This window comes from Anopheles coustani, chromosome 2, assembly GCF_943734705.1.
Source record: "Anopheles coustani chromosome 2, idAnoCousDA_361_x.2, whole genome shotgun sequence".
NCBI classification, from domain to species: domain Eukaryota; kingdom Metazoa; phylum Arthropoda; class Insecta; order Diptera; family Culicidae; genus Anopheles; species Anopheles coustani.
In genome coordinates, this window is record NC_071289.1 from 52,253,804 (window position 1) to 52,274,009 (window position 20,206).

At 40.8% G+C, this 20,206-nt stretch overlaps 1 protein-coding gene across 1 annotated transcript in view; it reads left to right on the plus strand.

Moving 5' to 3' along the window:
* Nucleotides 1-7,346: 7,346 nt before the first annotated feature.
* Nucleotides 7,347-20,206, plus strand: part of LOC131264294 (protein qui-1) — a 41,442-nt gene continuing 28,582 nt past the window's right edge. Inside the window, exons 1-9 of the mRNA XM_058266576.1 lie at nt 7,347-7,461; nt 8,073-8,152; nt 8,262-8,396; nt 10,049-10,221; nt 11,322-11,524; nt 16,165-16,306; nt 16,688-16,847; nt 18,161-19,094; nt 19,169-19,369. Coding sequence (XP_058122559.1) covers nt 7,347-7,461; nt 8,073-8,152; nt 8,262-8,396; nt 10,049-10,221; nt 11,322-11,524; nt 16,165-16,306; nt 16,688-16,847; nt 18,161-19,094; nt 19,169-19,369 — 2,143 coding nt within the window. The remainder of the gene's footprint in view (nt 7,462-8,072; nt 8,153-8,261; nt 8,397-10,048; nt 10,222-11,321; nt 11,525-16,164; nt 16,307-16,687; nt 16,848-18,160; nt 19,095-19,168; nt 19,370-20,206) is intronic.

Genomic DNA, 20,206 nt, shown 5'->3' on the forward strand with positions numbered 1-20,206 from the left:
TTGGTTTGGCTTTAGCAGGTCTTGAATTTAATAACATTAATGACGCGATGCCGTTCCGGGTGGTTGTGTAGGTCGCATGGGCGCGCGTTCTAACCGCGCAACAAGTTGCGATAGTGTGTGTGGGTGTGTGAGTGTGTATTTGAATGTGTGTATCTATTGCTGATGATATCGCTGCGTATATAAGCGAAACGGCCTATGCCGTGCATGCCAATCAGTACCAAAAGCCTTTGGTGAAAATGGAAAACCTGCTGTTTTCCCAGATGAGCTCGAATAAATAAAGATGATGACACACACATGTGTGGACCAACATTTCTGATAGACAGGCATTGTATTTAGCTAATTAAAATGTTGCAACTATTAACATATTTAATTAGAAAAACAGTTTTGCTCATTTTTAGTAAGAATGTAAAACAAATTTTATAGAGGGAACGTAAGAATTATACTTTCACTTGCCTTCAAAATTCTATTTTATTTCAAATCATCATCATTGTTGACATAATAATTGTTTTCATTTTGCGAAAAATACTTCAAGTTTGATTTCGCTAAAAAATTGTCAAGCTAAAAAACAATTGCTGTTATTATCTCACTTGCTTGTAGATTTTTTGAAATTAGGAGAGATAATTTGATTTATTTAAAAAAACTTTTTTCATACTTCATACGTTAACTTCTTTATTTTATTGAGAAGTCGATCATAAGTTTTTATGATTATGTATAGACCTAAAGGGGCTGAAATGAATAAGAGTGGCAAGATGGACAGCATAAACCAATGAGTTCGACTGAAGAAATGAGTTTGAAACGGTGCGTAGCGAGCAGACTGTGCTAGGTCTACCAAAAATGTGCTAGGTTTGTTATAAATTTGAGAAATAAGGGGGGCCAACGGGCCCCCACACCCCTAGGTTGATCCTGCGTATCCGAATTTTCATAAACTCATGCAAGTAATGCATGAAGAAGTTGATGTTTATTGTACATTCTTTCTACTATAACTATAATCTTTAATTTAACGAGACATTCAATTCAAACGGTTCACGCAACGGCATATGTTTCACCCATTGCATACCTTTTAGCTACAGCAGTGATTTCGGCTGGGAGGGCTTTTTGGGAATTTACCTTTTTTTTAATTTAAAACATTTCACTCTCGTCAAGTTAACTCGTGATTTCATGTTAGTGCTCGAAGATTGACAAGTGCCAAGCAATGAAAAAGGATGTATTGCTAAACATAAACTTTGTTGTTACATAAACTAAGTTTTGTTCAAAAATAATAAAAGGTGTGAGAGGTAACGGAATGTCTTAAGTTGACCAAGAGAATTGGACCTGTATTTAATTTCTATTAGAGGTAATGGAGCCGCCAAGTCCTTTGTACACTTTTGCGTGAGAATAACAAAGAGTAATCGTGTAATTCCGCTGCTCGATCTGACAGATTTTTGTTTTTGAGTTTTCTACCCTATAATCGCATACGTTATCTTGTCAGAACGTAAACAACCGTTCATTCTATCGTGGTTTAATCGTATATTTATCGAAATTTAGCGTACTTTTTGTATTTTCAACAATACACAAATAATAATAGCTGTAGCTTAAAAAACTGCAACTTTTACCAAATTGCAAAACGTAAACAAAGCACAGATGACGCTTGCCCCGAATATCGACTCTAGGGACCGACATGGCGTGAACGGAAACTTCCCCGTCAGTTCCCAGGAACTGACATGGTGGTTAACGTGTTAATGGAAAATTGTTTTATTTATCGATTATGGCTTAAAGACAAATTATTGTTCTTGGGTTATTTTCAAATTACTAAAAAATATACTAACAGTTGACCTAGCCGACAATAATTATCACCAGAACAAGCTTTTGCAGCACTACACAAAATAGGTTTTATTTTCGTCATGCATGTCAGTCTAGCAGTTCAATCAGTACGCTTTTGGACATACCGGTGTCAAGAGAGACACCATTGTAAACAAGAGTGTCCTACAGATGAAGATTACAGATGCCAGTGTCCAATATAAGCCTGTAGTTAATTTGTTTGCATTGGGTCGAGTCGTGACGTGGTGACATCCAAAATGTTCTCTGACAATGGTGGGGCCAGCAAGAACTAGTTTAACTCGTCAGCAGGCTTTTCTTCCTTTCGCTGCTCCGGAAGCAAACGAATCCTCCGCCACGTTTGAGTGCTTTCTGAAGCACTGAAGCGTAGTGGCGCGATAAATACTTCTTGCTGCTTGAAGTTATGCCTCTACTCCCCGGGGGATGTTTTCTACTTTCGCTCCAGCGAGCAGGACGAAGTGGCCAGAATGTCGTCTTATGACGAGCTCTCTTTCTCTTCGTTTCGCTTCTCTAGTCGTTATCTGACATGCTTTAACCCCATCGTCCACCAAGCCATCGTTTTTTTTTATTTCCTCTCCCATCCCCCTTAGTGACCGCTTGGGCCTGGTTTTGGGGTTGTTTTCGGAAAGTCATCGACCGCTTTTCCGGTCACATTCTTTTGTCGAGCGTTTGATAAATGAAGCGCAAACAGTGCTGTGGCGTTGCGGAAAAATCCCCGTCCAAACGACGACGAGAATGATAAATCCTCCTAGCAGCGTCAATAATGTACACGGAAAAGCAGGCGAAACTGTGTTTATCCACTCCGGGCAACGGCTTGAACTATTGCCGAGGAAACAGAGTGGACATGGCAACTGGATACAAGCGAGCAAATCAAGGCAGGAATTTTGCGTCTCACATAAAATATCCGATTCGACGAATGCGCTCGAGAAACTTGGTTCACTCTATTGGAAGATATGCTCTTTGAAACACGAGACAGCATTGAAACATACATGCAGGTTCGTTCAATACTGTCCTCGCCCGATACCGGAATGGGATCCACAGCATTCATCTACTCGAGAGATCCTTTAACGTATGACACATTATTTTGCTTCATTTCATTTTCCTTGTACCTGAGTAAGAAAAGTCGTTTATATTTCTAGACCTAAGAAAACATCAAATATTATTTCACCTTTGGTTCCTCTATGAAAGACGCAACAGTTTTTTATGTTTTTGCTTTGATATATACAGTGATTGACGAATTTTGCTTTAAAAATACTAGCCTTAATATAAATAAATAAATATAGTTCTAGTCTTTATACAACTTTTAATATTTAGAATCTTGTCATTTTATTCTTGCTGTCCGTTCCACTTCCTTTGTATGAATACATCTGTATTTAGTTTTTACTTTTTGTTTTGAAACGTATATCAATGCGGGAATGCATGAGGGAGAAGGTGACCACGAAACGAGAGTGAACAAAGACGATCCAGTGCTTGAAATGGAATAAAATTGCGGAACAGTTTTCGTTTTCTATTAGCATTTTCGACGTGCTAAAGACACGTTTCTTTTAGCGGAGGTTACGATTATGCCTCGCTTTTTCTTGTTTGGAGCGAAAGTGAGCAAAATGAAATAAATCACACAACGGTATCACCGCAGTAGCTTCGTTTTGCATACCAGAAATCTGCCCCACTGTGTGCTTTTCCGCATTTTGATGGGATTTTTGGCGTGCTTCCGGTAGCGTTAAACAGGCAACGGAGTTTTTGCTTATCCTCTGGAAAGCTAGCTCGCGGTTCCCGTAAGCCGAACCTGAACTTGGAAGCACAGCGGGAAAGTCTACTGGTGCGGCGGATTACGTCGGACCTTCAGGCAGATAAGTGAAGAGTGCAATCTTCACCGGAGTCTAGAAAAGGCTTGGCGGTTGGTTTTGGAAGGATTAAACTTTCGAGGAACTTTTGGAAAGTTGACGCATTCCGTGTATTCCGATATCGCGTGCGATATTCTTTGAAATGCCACTTTTGGATACAGAACATAAAACGTAGACATAAAATATCACTTAAAGTAGATCAATTATCCAAAGAAACGTTGGATACTATACCTCTTAGATGACATAAATAAGAACAAGTATCGCAGAAAGTCTAACCAATCTTTCAAAATGAAAAGAGAATGATAAGAAAAAAAGGCCAATGCAGCTAAAGATAAGATGACTAAAGACTCATTTTGTACCAAGAAAGAAGAAACTGGAGTCTAAGTCATCTATTGACGAGAATGTTGACAATTTTTTTTCGTCGTCTTATTTTGATTTTACTTATTTTCTCTTAGCAAAACGCCATGTAATCCATTAGGTTTACTAGATTTTTCCCTTTACTTCCTTTGTTTCTGTCGCACAATAGAGGTCCCGGTTACGGTTTGGATTTAATGTTGACCGATTCATAGGTAATAAGATACGTTTGTAGAAAACATTGGTAATGAATTTCATTTAATATGAAATTTGGTCTTTGTGATACGCATTATAAGTGACTAATTGTACTACGATATGAAACTGGAACCAAAACATGTTTTGCTTATGGCAAAAATCGTATAAGCGCGGATGAAAACTTTTTTCTGCATGCCAACGTCTCCTGCGGCAGATTAATTTATTACCTTAACAGTATCGCGTAATCGTTCCGACGCGAATTAAAAGGTTCGCTTTTCTATCGCACTTCCGCTCGTGAGGTTTTTCATGTTTTCCCGACTGACTGTTAGTCCGTACAGTGGCGTCAAGACATCCCCAGGTTATGATTAATATCCTACGGAAATCGTTTCCTAGAATTTGTGAGTGTAAAGAACAGAATAGAAAAAGTTTCGTTCTCGCAAAACATGAGTCAAGGCAGTTACGTGAGAGGAACATTATTCATTGTGAGGAAATTCCAGTTCGTTTTCCAGACAGTTTTCCTTAATGTTGCTTTGTTATTGTTATGAAGGCCGAATGCATATATGCTATGTAATCTGCAACTTTGTGATCTTAAAACTGACTTAAAGATGTTGAACATAAATTGAAGGTAACCAGCGTCAAGTCAAATTGAATGCTACCTGAAAATAAATCTCTATAACAGTTTGATAAATTACCTATCTTCTGCTTCTTTAGTTTCAGCTGTTAGTCTTAACATACGACGTTTATTTTTAAACATAACGTGCATGAGGTGCAAATATGGAGGTTTTCTGTATGCAAAAGACTGTTTAACCATTGCTTCCTTTACTTATTATACTTATCTGTTTTACGCATTTGTGTTCTTCTTCTTCTTGGCGTAACGACCTTGTTGGTCATGTCTGCCCGTTAAGGGCTTACAGGACTTGTTTCCCTGTTGTACGTGGATAGTCAGTCCTCTCGTACAGGGGAGGAGTCCGGTCTCGGTTGGGATTCGAACCCACGCCGTCGAGGTGGTGAGCCCCGGCGCTCATGGGCCGATTTTCTAACCGGCGCCAGCGCTCGGCTGTCGCGGACCCCCATTTGTGACCCCCCGGACGCATTTGTGTTACGTTCAGTTTTATTGAACGATTATACATGCAGGATTTTATTAAACATTGCATTGAGAGCATTGATGCGTTCAATGATGCTTTGCAGCTTGGAAGCATCGTGAATGTTGAATAACTCTGAATGATTGGATATTATTTTACTGTTTCAATCTGCCCTCCCGCGTAAGGTTGAGTTGTGAATATGATTGTGAACTGAACACAGCATCAGATATGTATTGAAAATCGAACGCAACTTTCCCATTATCCATGCATGAGCCTGTTTATGGTTCGTTGTTAATGCAGAGAGTGCAATCGTTCGCTAAAGCAACATGTGTGAGGTGTTTTTTGTAGAAAATTTTGCTATCATTCGTTTTATCGTATTTAAACGTTTTTAATTTTTCAACATGAAATGTTTGAAAAAACGAAACAAATTATCAGCTCCGTCGTAGTAAATTCTTTATCGTTGGTGCTCTTTTACTAAAAAAAAAAATGGAAAAAATCATCAAGAAAATCCATCATCATGTTTCCCTTTTCTTCATTCCGTTTGAAGTATATTTGTGAAATTCAAGAGCTTTTGTTTCATTTCAGTTGGATACTTGCCTACATTCCTTCGTGCAGTGGTGCAATACTGCTAATGAAGGAAGTGTTCGCCTTTTAGTGCTCTTGTCACGGGATTCATTTATCATTGTCTATTGAAGCGCTCACTGGAAGGCTAAACTCTTGTGTTGGTTTACAGAGGGACGAGTACTTTTCCTGACGGCGGTCGCTTTTCGCATGAGTTCACACAATCATAATCAAAGGCAAGAACCAGTTAGACCTTGAGCAATTTTTCATCACTTTGACTTGGGAGCAAATGGTCAACATTTCATAAGTCGGTAGCCGCTGGTTCGTTTCATTCGTGGCGTGTTGGTTAGTCATGAAATGTTTTTCGTTCGGTTCCTTTATAGTTTGTGCGTGATAGAATGTTGGCATTCAAATATCCAGCACGATTGAAAAGAATATTTGCTAATGAATGGTTTTGAAAAAAAGCAATAGAATTTTTCGGAAAATTTTCCTAATTGGTATTCTTTCATTCAATTCGATTCATTAAACAGGTGATCAATCAAATAACCTCTTTTATTATATTTTTTGAAAAAATTGAAATATATAATAACTAGCGCTACAATAAATAGGTTAACTTAAAGAACCACATACATGTCAGCATTTAGCGGTATTATTTTTTTATTTTACAACTTCTGCACTACTTGAATCTCGGTCCACAAAACAATCGAAAATGTTAAATTTATTTAAGTATTAACTGTGTGTTTGACTAGATATTAATAATAAATAAATTGATGTTCATAGAAATGTCTGCTCAAATTAATCTAAATGACATTTAAACCTAACAACTTGACGACATATCTGTACAACGAATTGTTCGTTAGTATAAATTAAGAAATAAATTTTTATTGTAAGAAAGTACAACGATAAGAATAAGTTTGGACCGAATGAAAATAAAGAATGATTCGTGTATAATACTGCCCTTTTTTGGTATTGTTATTGGTAAACAGAATGTTGTCGAAGCAATACGGCTCCAATACTTAAATATAAGCTTGGAAGAACAATCTAGATGGAGATCAAAAAAATTCATATTATGCTGTGACATTTAGACATTTATTGCATTCATATGTCCGGTCACCGACTGATCTCTCCAATCGGCTGCCACATAGTGCACAAAAGCGGAAATGTTTAATAAAAGACTTCACACACACACCCACACACACCAAATGCTAAGAACAAAGTAAACGTAAATCAATTGCCGCTGCTTTATTTGATTTGCATCCGTTTTCTACCATCTTCGCTATTTCTTTTCTTTCTTACTAGTGCAGACCGACCACGAGGATGCGAACCTGAAGAGACGTTATAAGGATGTAATTTTCATCAATCCGTTTGCGACCGGATTACGACGCGCGAAGGACGGCGCGAGGGAAATTGTATTCCCGGCCTCACTTTAACGTGGCTAGATTTTCTGACGCACACTCAAAGATACACGCTGCGGGAAACGAATACAAATGCACCCATCATGGCGACGGCGATAGAGGAAGCAGTGTATAACGCTCTACGGGGCCATCACAATGAGCACACGAAGCTTCCATCACCGCGCATAATAAAAATCTACGTTGCCAGTCTGAAGGATGGTAAGTTTAATGCAACACTTGCAAGCCCGTTTCCGCGTTGCATATGGGTACGTTTCGTTTCTGTAGCGTTTAATTTTAATTAATTAACGAATGGAGAAACCGATGAGACTCTAATTAATTTAAAATATTACCAATTCTTGAATCATTTTTACATCGTTGGAATTATGACGTAGTTGGATGCTCTTTTGAATTTGTCTTCCAGAATGAATCGTAGTATAGATTTTGAAGGCAGCATCCTTATATGCAAACATGCATACTTGTGAACAGGTAGCCTGTCAATACTTTGGCAAAACGAAATATTCTAAAAATAAAGTAAATTTTATTATACTCATTTGAAAGTATTATACACTTTTCCTATCACTGTTATGCCATTGGAAACAATGCTAAAATGAGTCAATCTAATTTCAAAACATGCAGATAACTGATTCGATAATATTCTTTTGCATTTTTAAATTAATTTAATTTGAATAACCTTATCGCCTTACCGATAACGACGAAATCATGAACCATACAAACATTTTCTTGCAAAAAAAAAAACGTAAAATAAATACATCCAACATTCAACATTTCGTAAGCTGCTACTCAGATAACGTTTATTATTATTGCAATAGATTTCAAAGAGGAACGTCGGCTGCTGCTGGAAGTGATCGGTCCGGACCTGCAATCGTTGTACGATGATCGACAAATTGAGGTACTTAATTCGTGTCAAACCGAATGCGCTCGGCATCGAACGAGTTCCGTTCAAAGCGAAGACGTTAACCAAACCCATTCCTTTCTACCGCAAATCAAATCGCTGGCAGGTTGAAATAGTGGACATTCACTTCGGCACCGGAGGTGATGGATGGACGGCCGTCGATTTGGACCCGTACGTGCTCGACGATCACCTGGAGGAGATCGAAACGTGCCACGCCGTGTCGAAGAGCGTATTTTTAATCGTAAGTAGCAAACTGGCGAAGTGCCGCTCTCGTCCATACGGTTTCCCGTTCTCGGAACATTTCGCTATAACATATTCAGTTTATCTGTTTCATCCCGGGAATGGGATTGTTCACTCCAAAAGAAAGGGATTGATGGCCAATGGCATGTTTTTCTTCCGAGCGATTGAATTGATTTGTCAGCAAATGTACCGAAGGGAACGCTGGAGATGAGGAGATGCCGTTTTCCACCTTGTCAAGTGCCAGGTCAGGTTGGCGAAGGTAGGCGAGGCAAATGGCGCGCGGAAAATGGGGAAGAAAAATGCTTCATCACCCCCAAACGTTCGTTGGGTTCAAGGTCGCACGGAGAGGTGTGCATACGGATACGATGATATTCCAAACGAAATGTATACGGTTCCGTAATGATGATTTATGACCCGGGAAAACACAACAAAGCTGAACTACGTATTTCTGCGCCAGCCAGGCCAAGTCGGTTGGAAACTGTCCGTTGTACACATACGGGTGAAGCTGTGCATGTTGCAAAGCAATTTATTGATTGATTTAAGTTTCTGTAAAGCATTTAATTTTACATTATGTATCGGTGGTGCAATAGGCTTGATAAGTTTTAATGTTAGTAGATCTAAAGATGTTCGGACAGATTGTTTAAGACTTAGTTTTGAAATTTTACAACGATTGGAAAACACTTGTGGCATCATACTTTTATTACATGCAGAAACAAACTTTACCATCGTATTCGCTTTTAGAATTTCAATATTGTCAAACACAATTTTGACTTATTCATTGATTGTGAGTTAAAATTTCAGTTAAAAGGCCGAAGCCGTTTTGAAGAAAATCAATCATTTGAAAAATATGATTCAAATAAATACGCTCTTGTGTGCTCTATAGCAACAACGGAAAGGTGCATTATGCTTTCAAACCTACTTATTCAAAGAATCTAATCGAGTTTTCCTTCGAAGTTCTTCATTTTGCCATTTCCGCTAAACTCATCTTGAAAGCATGTTGTGTTGTCTCTAAGCCACCATGTAATTGCTCATCAGCTTCTGTCTCTACAATGTCTGAGTCTGTCGTAAACATAAAAATAAAAATGGTGATTATAGTTCCGCATGTTATTTACTGTGTAACAACAATAAACATCAATCCATTTATGCTTTAAAATAAACAAAACGAGATGAACACGAGCCAAAAGCTGATGAGTTATAGATAAACTCAGGTGCGTAAGAGACAGAAGCGCTATTTCCATCCTGGGTGGGTTAGAGGTAAAGATAGGGGATAATTACTTTATTTTGTTTTTTGTTATTAAGTTTGTTTTAGAGCAACCACATTGTATGTTCATGGGATTACTCTTGTTTCGCGATACCCTTTTCACAAGCAAATCCATGGACAGCGAATTATCTGAGAGGATTTATTAGAGGATATTCGACATTCATTGATTAATACGAATGATTGGAAAAGTTCCGGAATGACAGGTGAAGCGCCAAATGTGTTGGTTTCAGCAGCAGCAGCCCCTCGACGACTATCCTATTCCGCAGAACCCGAGTGTTATTGGTGTTTCCTGTATCGCTAACATTTCGTTTTCGTTATTGCTTTTCCATTTCATCACTCGGAACATTGCCGGCCCTCTACGCGCCACCAACCGACGACATCGACAACAACAGGTACTGCTTGGGTCACGTTTGGGTAATTTTTTACTGCCAACCAAAGTCGACCCAGGCGTTTTGACGGCCATTGCGAAGCGATCCAGCGCCACCGAAGACGAGTGCCTCCGGAAGTGGTATCGGAGTCTCGAGACGGACGGGGAAGGATGCTACCGGCTCGCAACGGACTACAGGTGGGTCGAATTCCATTTCAATTTCCTCGCTCTTCGGTATGCCGGCTGTTTCGGACGCGTTACCCTCTCAGTGACCCCTTTTCAAGTTGAGAGCGCGAAGAGCCGTAACGGGTGGGAGATGAATGATGAATTGATTATTTTTATTGGTGTTGGAATTGGTCGATTTCCGCGGGAATTCCTCGAAAATATTTTAATTATCGGTCTCGGAGAGCAGGTTTGCTGTTGGAGGCAAACGTTCTTCAATGTGCGGGGTTTTTGTTAAAATGGTTTGTTTGTGATGATGTGTGTGATTGATTGTTGCTTTTCGAGAGTTGTTTTACGATACGGTGCGTGATATTTGGTATCGTTGTAAATATATTGATTGTATGGAAATGGCTTTTTTGCATCGCTTTTAGTATCCTTCAAGTAATTACTAATGATTTTATTTATGAAGGCGAGATATCGTCTATTACGAAGTTTCTAAACTATGTTATACATAATTACGATTTTCTACGCTTTCCCTTTGGCGTTTCTGTTATTGGCGTGAAATGTTATTTTTGATATAATAGCATGTTCGGCTGCGGACGGGCTTTCTGATTGGAGATTTATTCATTACAAAAGTTGGATAACAAATTTACCTCACCTCGGCAATCACTTCGGTCGAGGGCTCGGCCTAAAAACATTCAAATCCGAAATTTGTCATTTCGCAGAAAGGTGACGCAACGTTTGCTGCGGTCTTCAGAAAAAAACGGTTCCTACCCAAAGCGAACAGTGGGTTGGAAAGTGAGACGTTTAATTAACTAAGCTACGTCAACTATTTCCCTTGGCAATAACATGATGCTCCGTTCCATTGAAATAGGAAGCTCACGCTCGGCAAAATGGATTTGATAGAGTTCTGAGTTATGATTCGTCGGTGGTTTTCCAAACGAAATTGAACCGCTTCATCAAAACCATTACCACCGACGGCTCACGTCAGCCATTGCGGGTGGCCTGACGATTTCGAAGGCTTTTCACCGTTTCATTTTTTCCTCCCCTTACATTATCACCCGCTTCCGATCAGGCCGGGTGACGTAATCGGTTTTTCTAGGCTCCGTGTTAACCGTTTCATCTTTCGCTTGCAGGACGCTGGCACGCGACGAGTGGACGGCGGAAAGCCAACGGCTGCGCGAGCTGCTAGAGAGGAAAATTGACGAAATTCTTCTGGCGGGGATATCTGAAGACGCCGCTGCGACAACGGAGGGCGCGTCCGGCGGGGAGCAATTCTGTGATAATCTGAAACGACTGAAAACCAGAGCTATCGCACGGGAAATTGAAAAGGGTTTAGGTAAGTGGATTGTTCGAGTTCGGTCGTCAACGATTTGTGGATGTCGATTTTGCGGTTTCGCCAGGGGGAGTTTCCACGAGGCTACACAAGCCTTGTTTTGTACATTCACTGGGTTTGACGCTTTGCAACCGCTTTGATTCGTTTCCAAGTTGGGGCTTAATTTTCAATTCGTTGTTTCTTACAATTTATCGTCGCCGCACACCATTGACAAGATATAAAAGCACTGAACCTAGCGATATCGTTTCAAAAGCGAAGCAAGAGAGTAAGCTCTAGAAGGGCCAATGAAGTTCCTTTTCACCAAAACCCAAATACATAATCTTGATCCGTATTTTTTGTAGTGTTTCCATAAATTTAAAGAATATTATAGATCACTGCCACATGAAACATAGATACTAGTTTGCTGAAACTGCTGCTGGTCAGATGTTAAATATATTTTCGTCATGCCAACTGAAACTACTGTTTCTGGTCTTTTAATTTGAGGTTTTTAAGCAGATAAAATAGTTGTTGTCTCCTATCTTTGCACCCACCCGCATCAACTTTTGTCCCAAAGGGGCTGAGATTCAGATCAACTTTTGTCTCGTGTTCATCTGGTTTTACCTTCTGATTTCAATGTTGTTCCAATCTAAAAATTAGATGAATTTAGAATGAATGTAGATATAAATATTATTACTTGTACTTAAATTTCTTTCATGCACCTGCTACTAACAGAAAATGAGTCAAAATTGTGAACAAAATGAAAGAATGGTGCTGATCAAAATTTGCAAAATATACGGCAGCGGTTGTAACAAACAAACAAAATAAGTGACATTTGGCAGCTTTGAAAATAAGTTCATATTAGCGTATGCACCGCTTCTGTGCAGTATTGGAGAGCGCAAACTTAAATGTACTCCGAAAATCAGTAAAAACTTTCGTGGTAATAGATACAAGAATTCTAAAGCGTCATTTAATTAATGTTTATTGCTGTTGCAGTGCAAATATCTAGATAAAATATAATAACCATTTTCATTTTTATGTTATCGGATAGAGTCAAAAGTTCTAACGCTGATAAGTTAGAGACAAACTCAAATTGGCGAGAGACAAAAGAAGATGAACATGGTGCTTTAGAGAGAACACAACCTCTTTTAAGATAAAGTTTGTATGTTTAGTGGCACCGGTTGTATTATGAGAACATAACGAAACTTACTGTTTGATATGATCAAGTAAAGAAAACTTTGCGCATTACGTAGATGCGCCACTTTCACATTTGAGTTGAGAGTTGTGCTATTATTATCAAATCAAATCTAGTTTTTCTCTTTTCATCTTATGTCGCTCCGTTCTTTGTTGAAATTCCTGTATACTTCTTATTCAAACCAACATTGAGGTGCTACATAACGTTTCTAGGTTTCGCAATTTCGGCTACTCTTTTTTTTCATTATATGTGAAGTAATGTTTATCATCTGGCGTGGTTTCTTTCTTCCCTCCGTAGTACAATTTCATCATTCAAATCGATTTTTGTCCAATGACCGGTATGTGAATTGCTGATGATTACTCCATGTGAGATAAATCATTTCAGCATTTGCGATTGTGATTTACGTTTCATGTAAGTCTCGGTTTGCAGCTGGCAAACAATGGTGTTTGTGCTACACAATTCGTTAAAATAACATTATAGTATGAGCAATCCAAACAGAAGTTGGTTTTACTCATTATCATACCGTTAAGCTGTGTTTGCACGATATTCCTACAAATTAGGCAACCCATGTTTGACTAGCAAATTGAAATCGCCTGCGGTACATATCAATAGCAATGTGAAAATGACCACAGTCCCAGTAACAACAAGTACTCTCAGCGAATGTGAAAGTACAATTTGATTGCATCCTATCGCTACCGAAGCCGGGCAATCGAAGGTCGGTCGACCTGACCTTTGCAGCGATCACGCTTCGCCGGTTCGTTATAGATTATCTTTCAATCAAGCATCCTCGTCACGTCGCCCGGTTAATTGAGAGTAATGGAAATCAGTTGTCATTTTCCTCGTTGCACCGAACGTGCCCACTTAGCGTTCATTATCGAGATTGTTCGCCATGTTCGGTTGTAGGGCGCATCGTGGCTCATTCGAACTGCGAATGCTGTGATAGATAAATACGATGGAAATTGAAATGGGAAGCTCCTGCACATCTCACTCACCTCGGCCGGAAAATTTCAGTCTGTTTTGGCGGCAAACTACGATAATCGCTCGCTTACGATCGATTACTTTACGCTTGATTTCTGTGCTGCGCATAAGCTTGAAGCGAAAAATGGCCATTGGTGCTTGCCAATTGCCAGCCTGAAAGCTGTTAATAGCAGATTTTGAAGCAGATTTCATTAATTAAAATCAATTTAAACAAAACCAAAATAAATGGATGACTGTAGCTCACATTTCATAAGCACGGTCCATACAGAAAAAGAAAAGTTGAATATCAAATTTGTATCGTGGAAGCATTAATTAAATAGGCTATACAAGAAAATATTTTAAAATGGGTATAGAGGCGAATTTCTCGGCAAAGTGTTGGGTTAATGGCTTAACTTTTAATGAAAATGTATTAATTACCGAAATAGGTTTTTTTTTGTATGATCGACCTCTAAGGCGACCTCTCTGACCCTTTGTCCCCATCCTGCCTGTGCACCAATAAGGTAGAGCTAGGATGGGAGGGTTTCGGAAGGACAAAAATCTCCTTTTAAGGACGTTGTGGCACGCGACGATCCCCTGAAGGGGGAAAGCGAATGTCGCCGAGAGGCTTCTAGACAACCTTTGGATCATCAGACCAAAGTTATCCTGCTCTCGACGATGGACTCAAACGGGATACAATTGACATGGTTGCCCACCAATTGATTTACTCCCGTTTACTACCCCCTAAAAACCTTCCCGAAGCACTCCCTGGAAGCTCCCAGCATTTTCCCTCCCGACTTATCTCGGAGTTGGAGAAGGACCTGTTCGGGTTGACGCCTCTCATGGTTGCGTCGTTGACCGAAGTAGGTTTACAATCGTGTATCGTACACTCAAAGTAAATACCATGGTCCAGCAGTTTTATTTACATGCTGTCCTATATATTCTCATACAAATTCAAATGAATTATTTCGCAATACAAAGTTGGATTTTCTTGATCTCATTTTTATTTGCAAAGTTATGTTTCTATTGATCATGCGTATGTTTTTGAATAAAACTCTTATCGGCTTTTTTACCAGGCTTAAAAGTTGGTCGAAGGATTGCGGCATTGGACTGGGCCAAATTGAACATGTTTTGTTTGATAACAAATATGACCACTCAACATAATTCAATGGAATGAGATCTGAGGAACTGGAAGCCCAGTCTTTCTGGATAGAAAGTCAGCCTCATTTCCACCTTATCAGTTATGGATCAAATTGGAATTGTTAAAAGGTACTCAAACAGCTTATCATCCCGTCCCCTTGTCTTCACAAAACGCTACAAACATACCTGTTGCAGAATGTAAAGCGTTTACTTTGCCATTGTTAGATATAAATAAGAGGTATTTTTGAAAATTTTGTAATATACCTCCCTAAACCGTGGTGGAAGCCATTGAATAGGTTAGAACTACCAGTGGAAAAATGGATACTAGCAAAAGACTAGTTTTTCAAACTTTTTTATAAGAAACATTCTAAACGTCTCCACTACGGTGCGATGCAAAAAGTGTATGACAATATATTGGACACCATGTAGTAGTCAAAACGACAAGGAGAACTAGCAAACAAGTTTGTATCATGTCAGTGGAAAGATTATCTCACAAATGCCAAAAACCTGGTTCTTTAAAAACATTCTATGTAAGGCCGAAAACTTAAAAAATTAAATATCCTAATGTGAGAAATCAGCTAAGGTTTTCCACCTTATTGCAATGTGGACTTGTTCAAACCAACTGAGTGTAAATATTCTCTACATCTATAACCTTCCATTTATTGATTTGCGTTTCCCCGTATTTAGATAGACGAGAAAAAACACATTATAACATTTTTTCTAAGGAGAACACAAATTCAATAAAACTTTTTGGAGTGTTCAACCATTTCGGATGCTAAATTAATAATGAAAAAATATTAAATGTACTCTACATGACGTTGGACCTCATAGTTGAAATGTTATTTACATGAAAATTGTAATTGATGCGTAAAACATATGTGTCTTCATAATTAAGTATTTTTTGGCAGTTTACAGCACAAGAAAATACGTGAGGTAATGGAGCAAGGACATTTTCGATTGTGGGAGCATTAATTGATTTTGTTTGGGCTTTTTGTTCGAAGACAAAGAAGTCGTCCACAAGATGCGCTCTAACTTTACAAAACAATCATGTTTACCATCATTTGGTCTCCTTAATGTGGACATTGCATGTTGCTGTAACTTTCGGTTTTTGGTTTTTCTGTTTCCATTGACCCTCCGCGGCGGTTCCCCTTCTAGCAGGATTCTTCTTCAACTATCGCGCACGACCCGCGGTGGTAGTTTCCTCATTTTCCCGCAGTGTACCTCGGAAAACCACACGCGCGAGAAAGACCGACCTAAATAAATAGATAATCAGCACCGCTGTGTTGCACGCCATTAACCGTTCATCCATCTTTTTTCGGTTTCGTCGTCCTTTCTCCGTCTCATTGTTTCGTTTTACTTCGTTTGCCGCCTCGCTTAGCGTGCTCGCCGGGACGCATTTTGGCACTTTTCCGGCAATGGAAGAACGGTTCTACCGAGCACGAGGACCCGGACCCGGATACCGAGCAGCTGCGGGCCAACCTGGACGCCACTCTACCTGCCAGCAACCGCCAGACGCTCACGTAAGTGTGTCCGAGTGATTTCTACCCCCTGCTGTTGCGACAATCATCACCATCCTTTTCCACAAACACCTAGACCTCAGGGTTTTTTACTCGCCGGCCGCTCCCATGCACGTTCCCATGTCGGCCATTTTACCAAAACCCCTCGATTCGGGGCACGATTTTCCCGGCCCAACCTGGTGCTTTCCCGTCCCGATGCTGTGGAAAAGGGAAAGGTAAAACAAAATGAATATTCATTCCGTAACCATTCTGTTTGCTCTTGCTTTCTTTCGTCCACCTCTCGCCGGCTGCCCTCACCAACTCCTCTCACCCTCCCTGAACCTCCACCCCGGGCCGGTCTTGGGGGATGTTTTCATTATCGACCCCATGCGGTGTGTGCGGCAGCGTTGATTGGGCGGAAAATGGCATCGACCCGGAGCGGGAGTGTCACGATCTCTACCTGGTGGGCTTCAAGAACAAAATGTTCGAGATGATGAAATCTGCCATCGATCAGGACCTGGCCAAGGACCCGAACGGCGGCAAGGGGCGCAAAAAGACGGTACAGGTGAGTAATGCGAAACTCCGGCACTGCTACGTCTATATTTAGAGATAATAAGCATGCGTTCCCAACACACGTACGTACGTTCTCTAATCCACCGATATGATGATGGAATGGTTTCCGGTAGGCCGCACAAATGACGGTGTTTCCGTGCCATTTTGTTTGTTTAGAAACAAGTGGCACTCGCTCGAACGATAAGTCACGTGCCAGTTCTTATTATTAAAAAATGGGGGATTTATCAGTATGGAACATTTTCCAACAGCGTTACTATTCGTCTAACATTTATTACAAAAGGAAAAAAACTCAATAGTTCACTGCAGATAATATTTTCATGTAAATTAACGAGTGAACAATAAACAGCAGTGGAGTTTTAATTATCCTTATGTTCTTTAAAACCATAAATTATCCTTTTCGTTTTGCTTACGCCATCAATTGAACTTATGTAAAGGAGAGATTCTGTTTTTGCTATAGTGTTCCATCATTTACGCTTGCTCATCGTTTCCATTGAACTCTATCGCCGATGCACAAACTGCATTTCACGTCGAGTGTACGGTTTATGTGAGCGTGCAGAGACGGTTCTGTTTGGAAGGTACATATTTTCCCATAAACCGAAACGCTGCACCGGAAGCGTGCGGTTGGAAAGTAGAAAACTGAATTTCCGCTCTACGATGGCGCGTTGTGATGTGTGTCGTTTTTTATCCTGCTTGGAACGTAGCCTATCCTCTCGAAACGAAAACGAAACTCAAAAGCTTTATTTTAAAGTTTTTGTAATAGGTTTTTTGGTAATTTATATTCCTTCATAGTCCGAAGTTTACGAATCCCAAACGAGACAAGAACCTCCCCTATACGAGAGGACTGACTATTCGCGTACAACAGGGAAACAAGTCTCGTAAGCCCTTAACGGGCAGACATGAATGACCAAGATGTCGTTACGCCAAGAAGAAGATGGAGAAGATCTATAAAATTGTGAATATTTGACCAAATTAGGTCGTTTCTTCAAGGGTTGATACATAGAGACTATAAATTTGGCAAATTGTAATTTCTAAACAGTTTCAAACAGTATCTCCTGATCTTGATTGGATTTAGTTATGTTATCGAATAAAAAAGACTAAGGAAGGAATCCATTAAAGAGATTGTTCCATAATTTGCTTCACCTAATATCTACACTATATTAACCTGACGGATGTTGTTTTATAATTCATATTAACATTTATCCTTGATAACAAACATTCTGTATTTTATTGTTTTCTTTCAATTCAATCTAATGGCGATCGTTACCATCGTTTTTTGCTCTTCTCCCCCGGCCCATTGAAACCCAGGAAATATTCCACGAACACTCGACGCACATCATGTACTTAAATGAGCACCTGAGTGCAAACAGATACAACTCGTCCAAGGTTCCGGAGCGGATACGGCAGAACGTGTTGCTGAACTTCCGCTCCGGCAGCCGCCACCCGCCCTACTTCATCCACGGTGGGCACGGGAGCGGCAAGAGCACGCTGCTCTCGCACGTCTACGCCCAGCTGACGGACTGGTTCGAGCACACGAAGGTGCACCGGGTGATACGGTACGCGGCGGCCACCCCGCGCTCGGCCTACAACCTGGAGTTGCTGCGCGTCGTCTGCCAGCAGCTGGCCATCATCCTCAATCTGCCGGAGGGCTACCTGCCGAAGGACGCCTCCTTCGATCCGCTCTACATCAACAACTGGTTCCAGAACCTGCTGAAGCACTGCGAGGACCTGCACAACGAGATACTCTTCCTGTTCATCGACGACCTGCACCGGCTGAACCCGCTCGACTGCGACATCGTGGCCGCCCTCTCCTGGCTCCCGATCAGCCTGCCCTGGAACGTGTTCCTCGTCGTGTCCACCACCGTGCCGATCGAGTCACTCAAGCTCACGCCGATGCAGAAGGAGCGCTTCCGCTGTTCGGACTACTTCTTCGACCTGTCGCTGGAGCAGAACGAAACGCTGGTCCACCCCTGGGCCCCGAGTGCGGAGTCCGCCGGTCCCGGAGAGGTTTCGGACGTAAGCTTCGCTCAACGCGTCAACGCCGTGTTCGACGCCATGGAGCAGCGGTTTGGTGTGAAGGGCTTCAGCCGGCTGGCCATCTACATCACGTGCTCGGAGTACGGTTTAACGGAGACGGAGCTGCTGGAGCTGCTGATGCCGACGCAGGACGCGGACGTGGCCATCGACAGCAGCGAAGGGGAGTTTAACTTTTCCACCTTCCGTACCATCCGCAACCAGATGAGTACGTACACACTTGTACGCTGACCACTTTGCGGACCCCCTTTTTCCACCTTCACCTTTCGCTTCCGGTTTCAGGGCTGGTACTGCGGGAGAAGCTGATGTCCGGTAAGCTGTTGATTGTCTGGCGGCACAGCATATGCTCGGAGATTAGCCGGGCTCGCTACATGACGCCGGACATCGCCCGTTCCATCCACTCGGAGCTGGTGAACCTGTTCTTCCCGCCGGACGGCGACGACAGCGACGACATCTCCACCGAGCAGCACAGTAGGAAATCGAGTAAGTACTTGTCGGCTAATCCTTCCTCTACCCAAACGGACCACGACGCATTGTTGCACGATTTCAAAGGGATAAAAACTCGACGCATGGCTTCACGTTTCGAGTAGGGAAACTTCGTTCGTTGTCACAGCCATTACGTTTTAAACGGTCTCGAGAGTGCTGGACAGCTAATTGGAGCTCGTTCAAGGGCTGCTTATCGGTTGTTGAAAAATCAATAGAGTTAATTTCAAAGCGCTTGCGAGCACAACGGAAGTTGTCATAAACACGTCCTCGCGCTCGGTATACTTAGGAGTGTGCATTGGTTAGAGCTTATTCGTGAACTCCACTGGGATGATTTGTAAGCTGATTAAAACTGGATCTCGAGGGCAGGAAGAGTCAAGTGCATAGCTGTTTTGTCTTGTCATATTATGATTTGTATTTGATTAATTTCAAAGTTCCAAAGACGATTTAAAATAACCAAAGGTACCTCCAAACTATCAAGAAGTAAAGTTGAAGCAAATATCGAACCTGATTAAACGAAGATGGGTTGAGGATGTCCTTTTTTAAACAAAACAACTCATCAAATTGCTCCCCTAGCTTGTGGTTTGTGCCATAGAATTTTAACTGAAAGAGGAGAAGAGCATGGGTTTATCTTTAATGTACCTAGACACATTTACTTTTAATACCCAAGAATATTTTTCGAACATTTAAAACTTGCGTTCAGACATTTAAGATTTATTAAGTCAGTAATAAAAATCAAGATAATAGTGTGGAATTAAAGAATGGATTATTATTTTGAATAGCTGAATCTTTTAAAAAATCTAGAAAATGACACTACTTAAAGATGTTTCATATTGC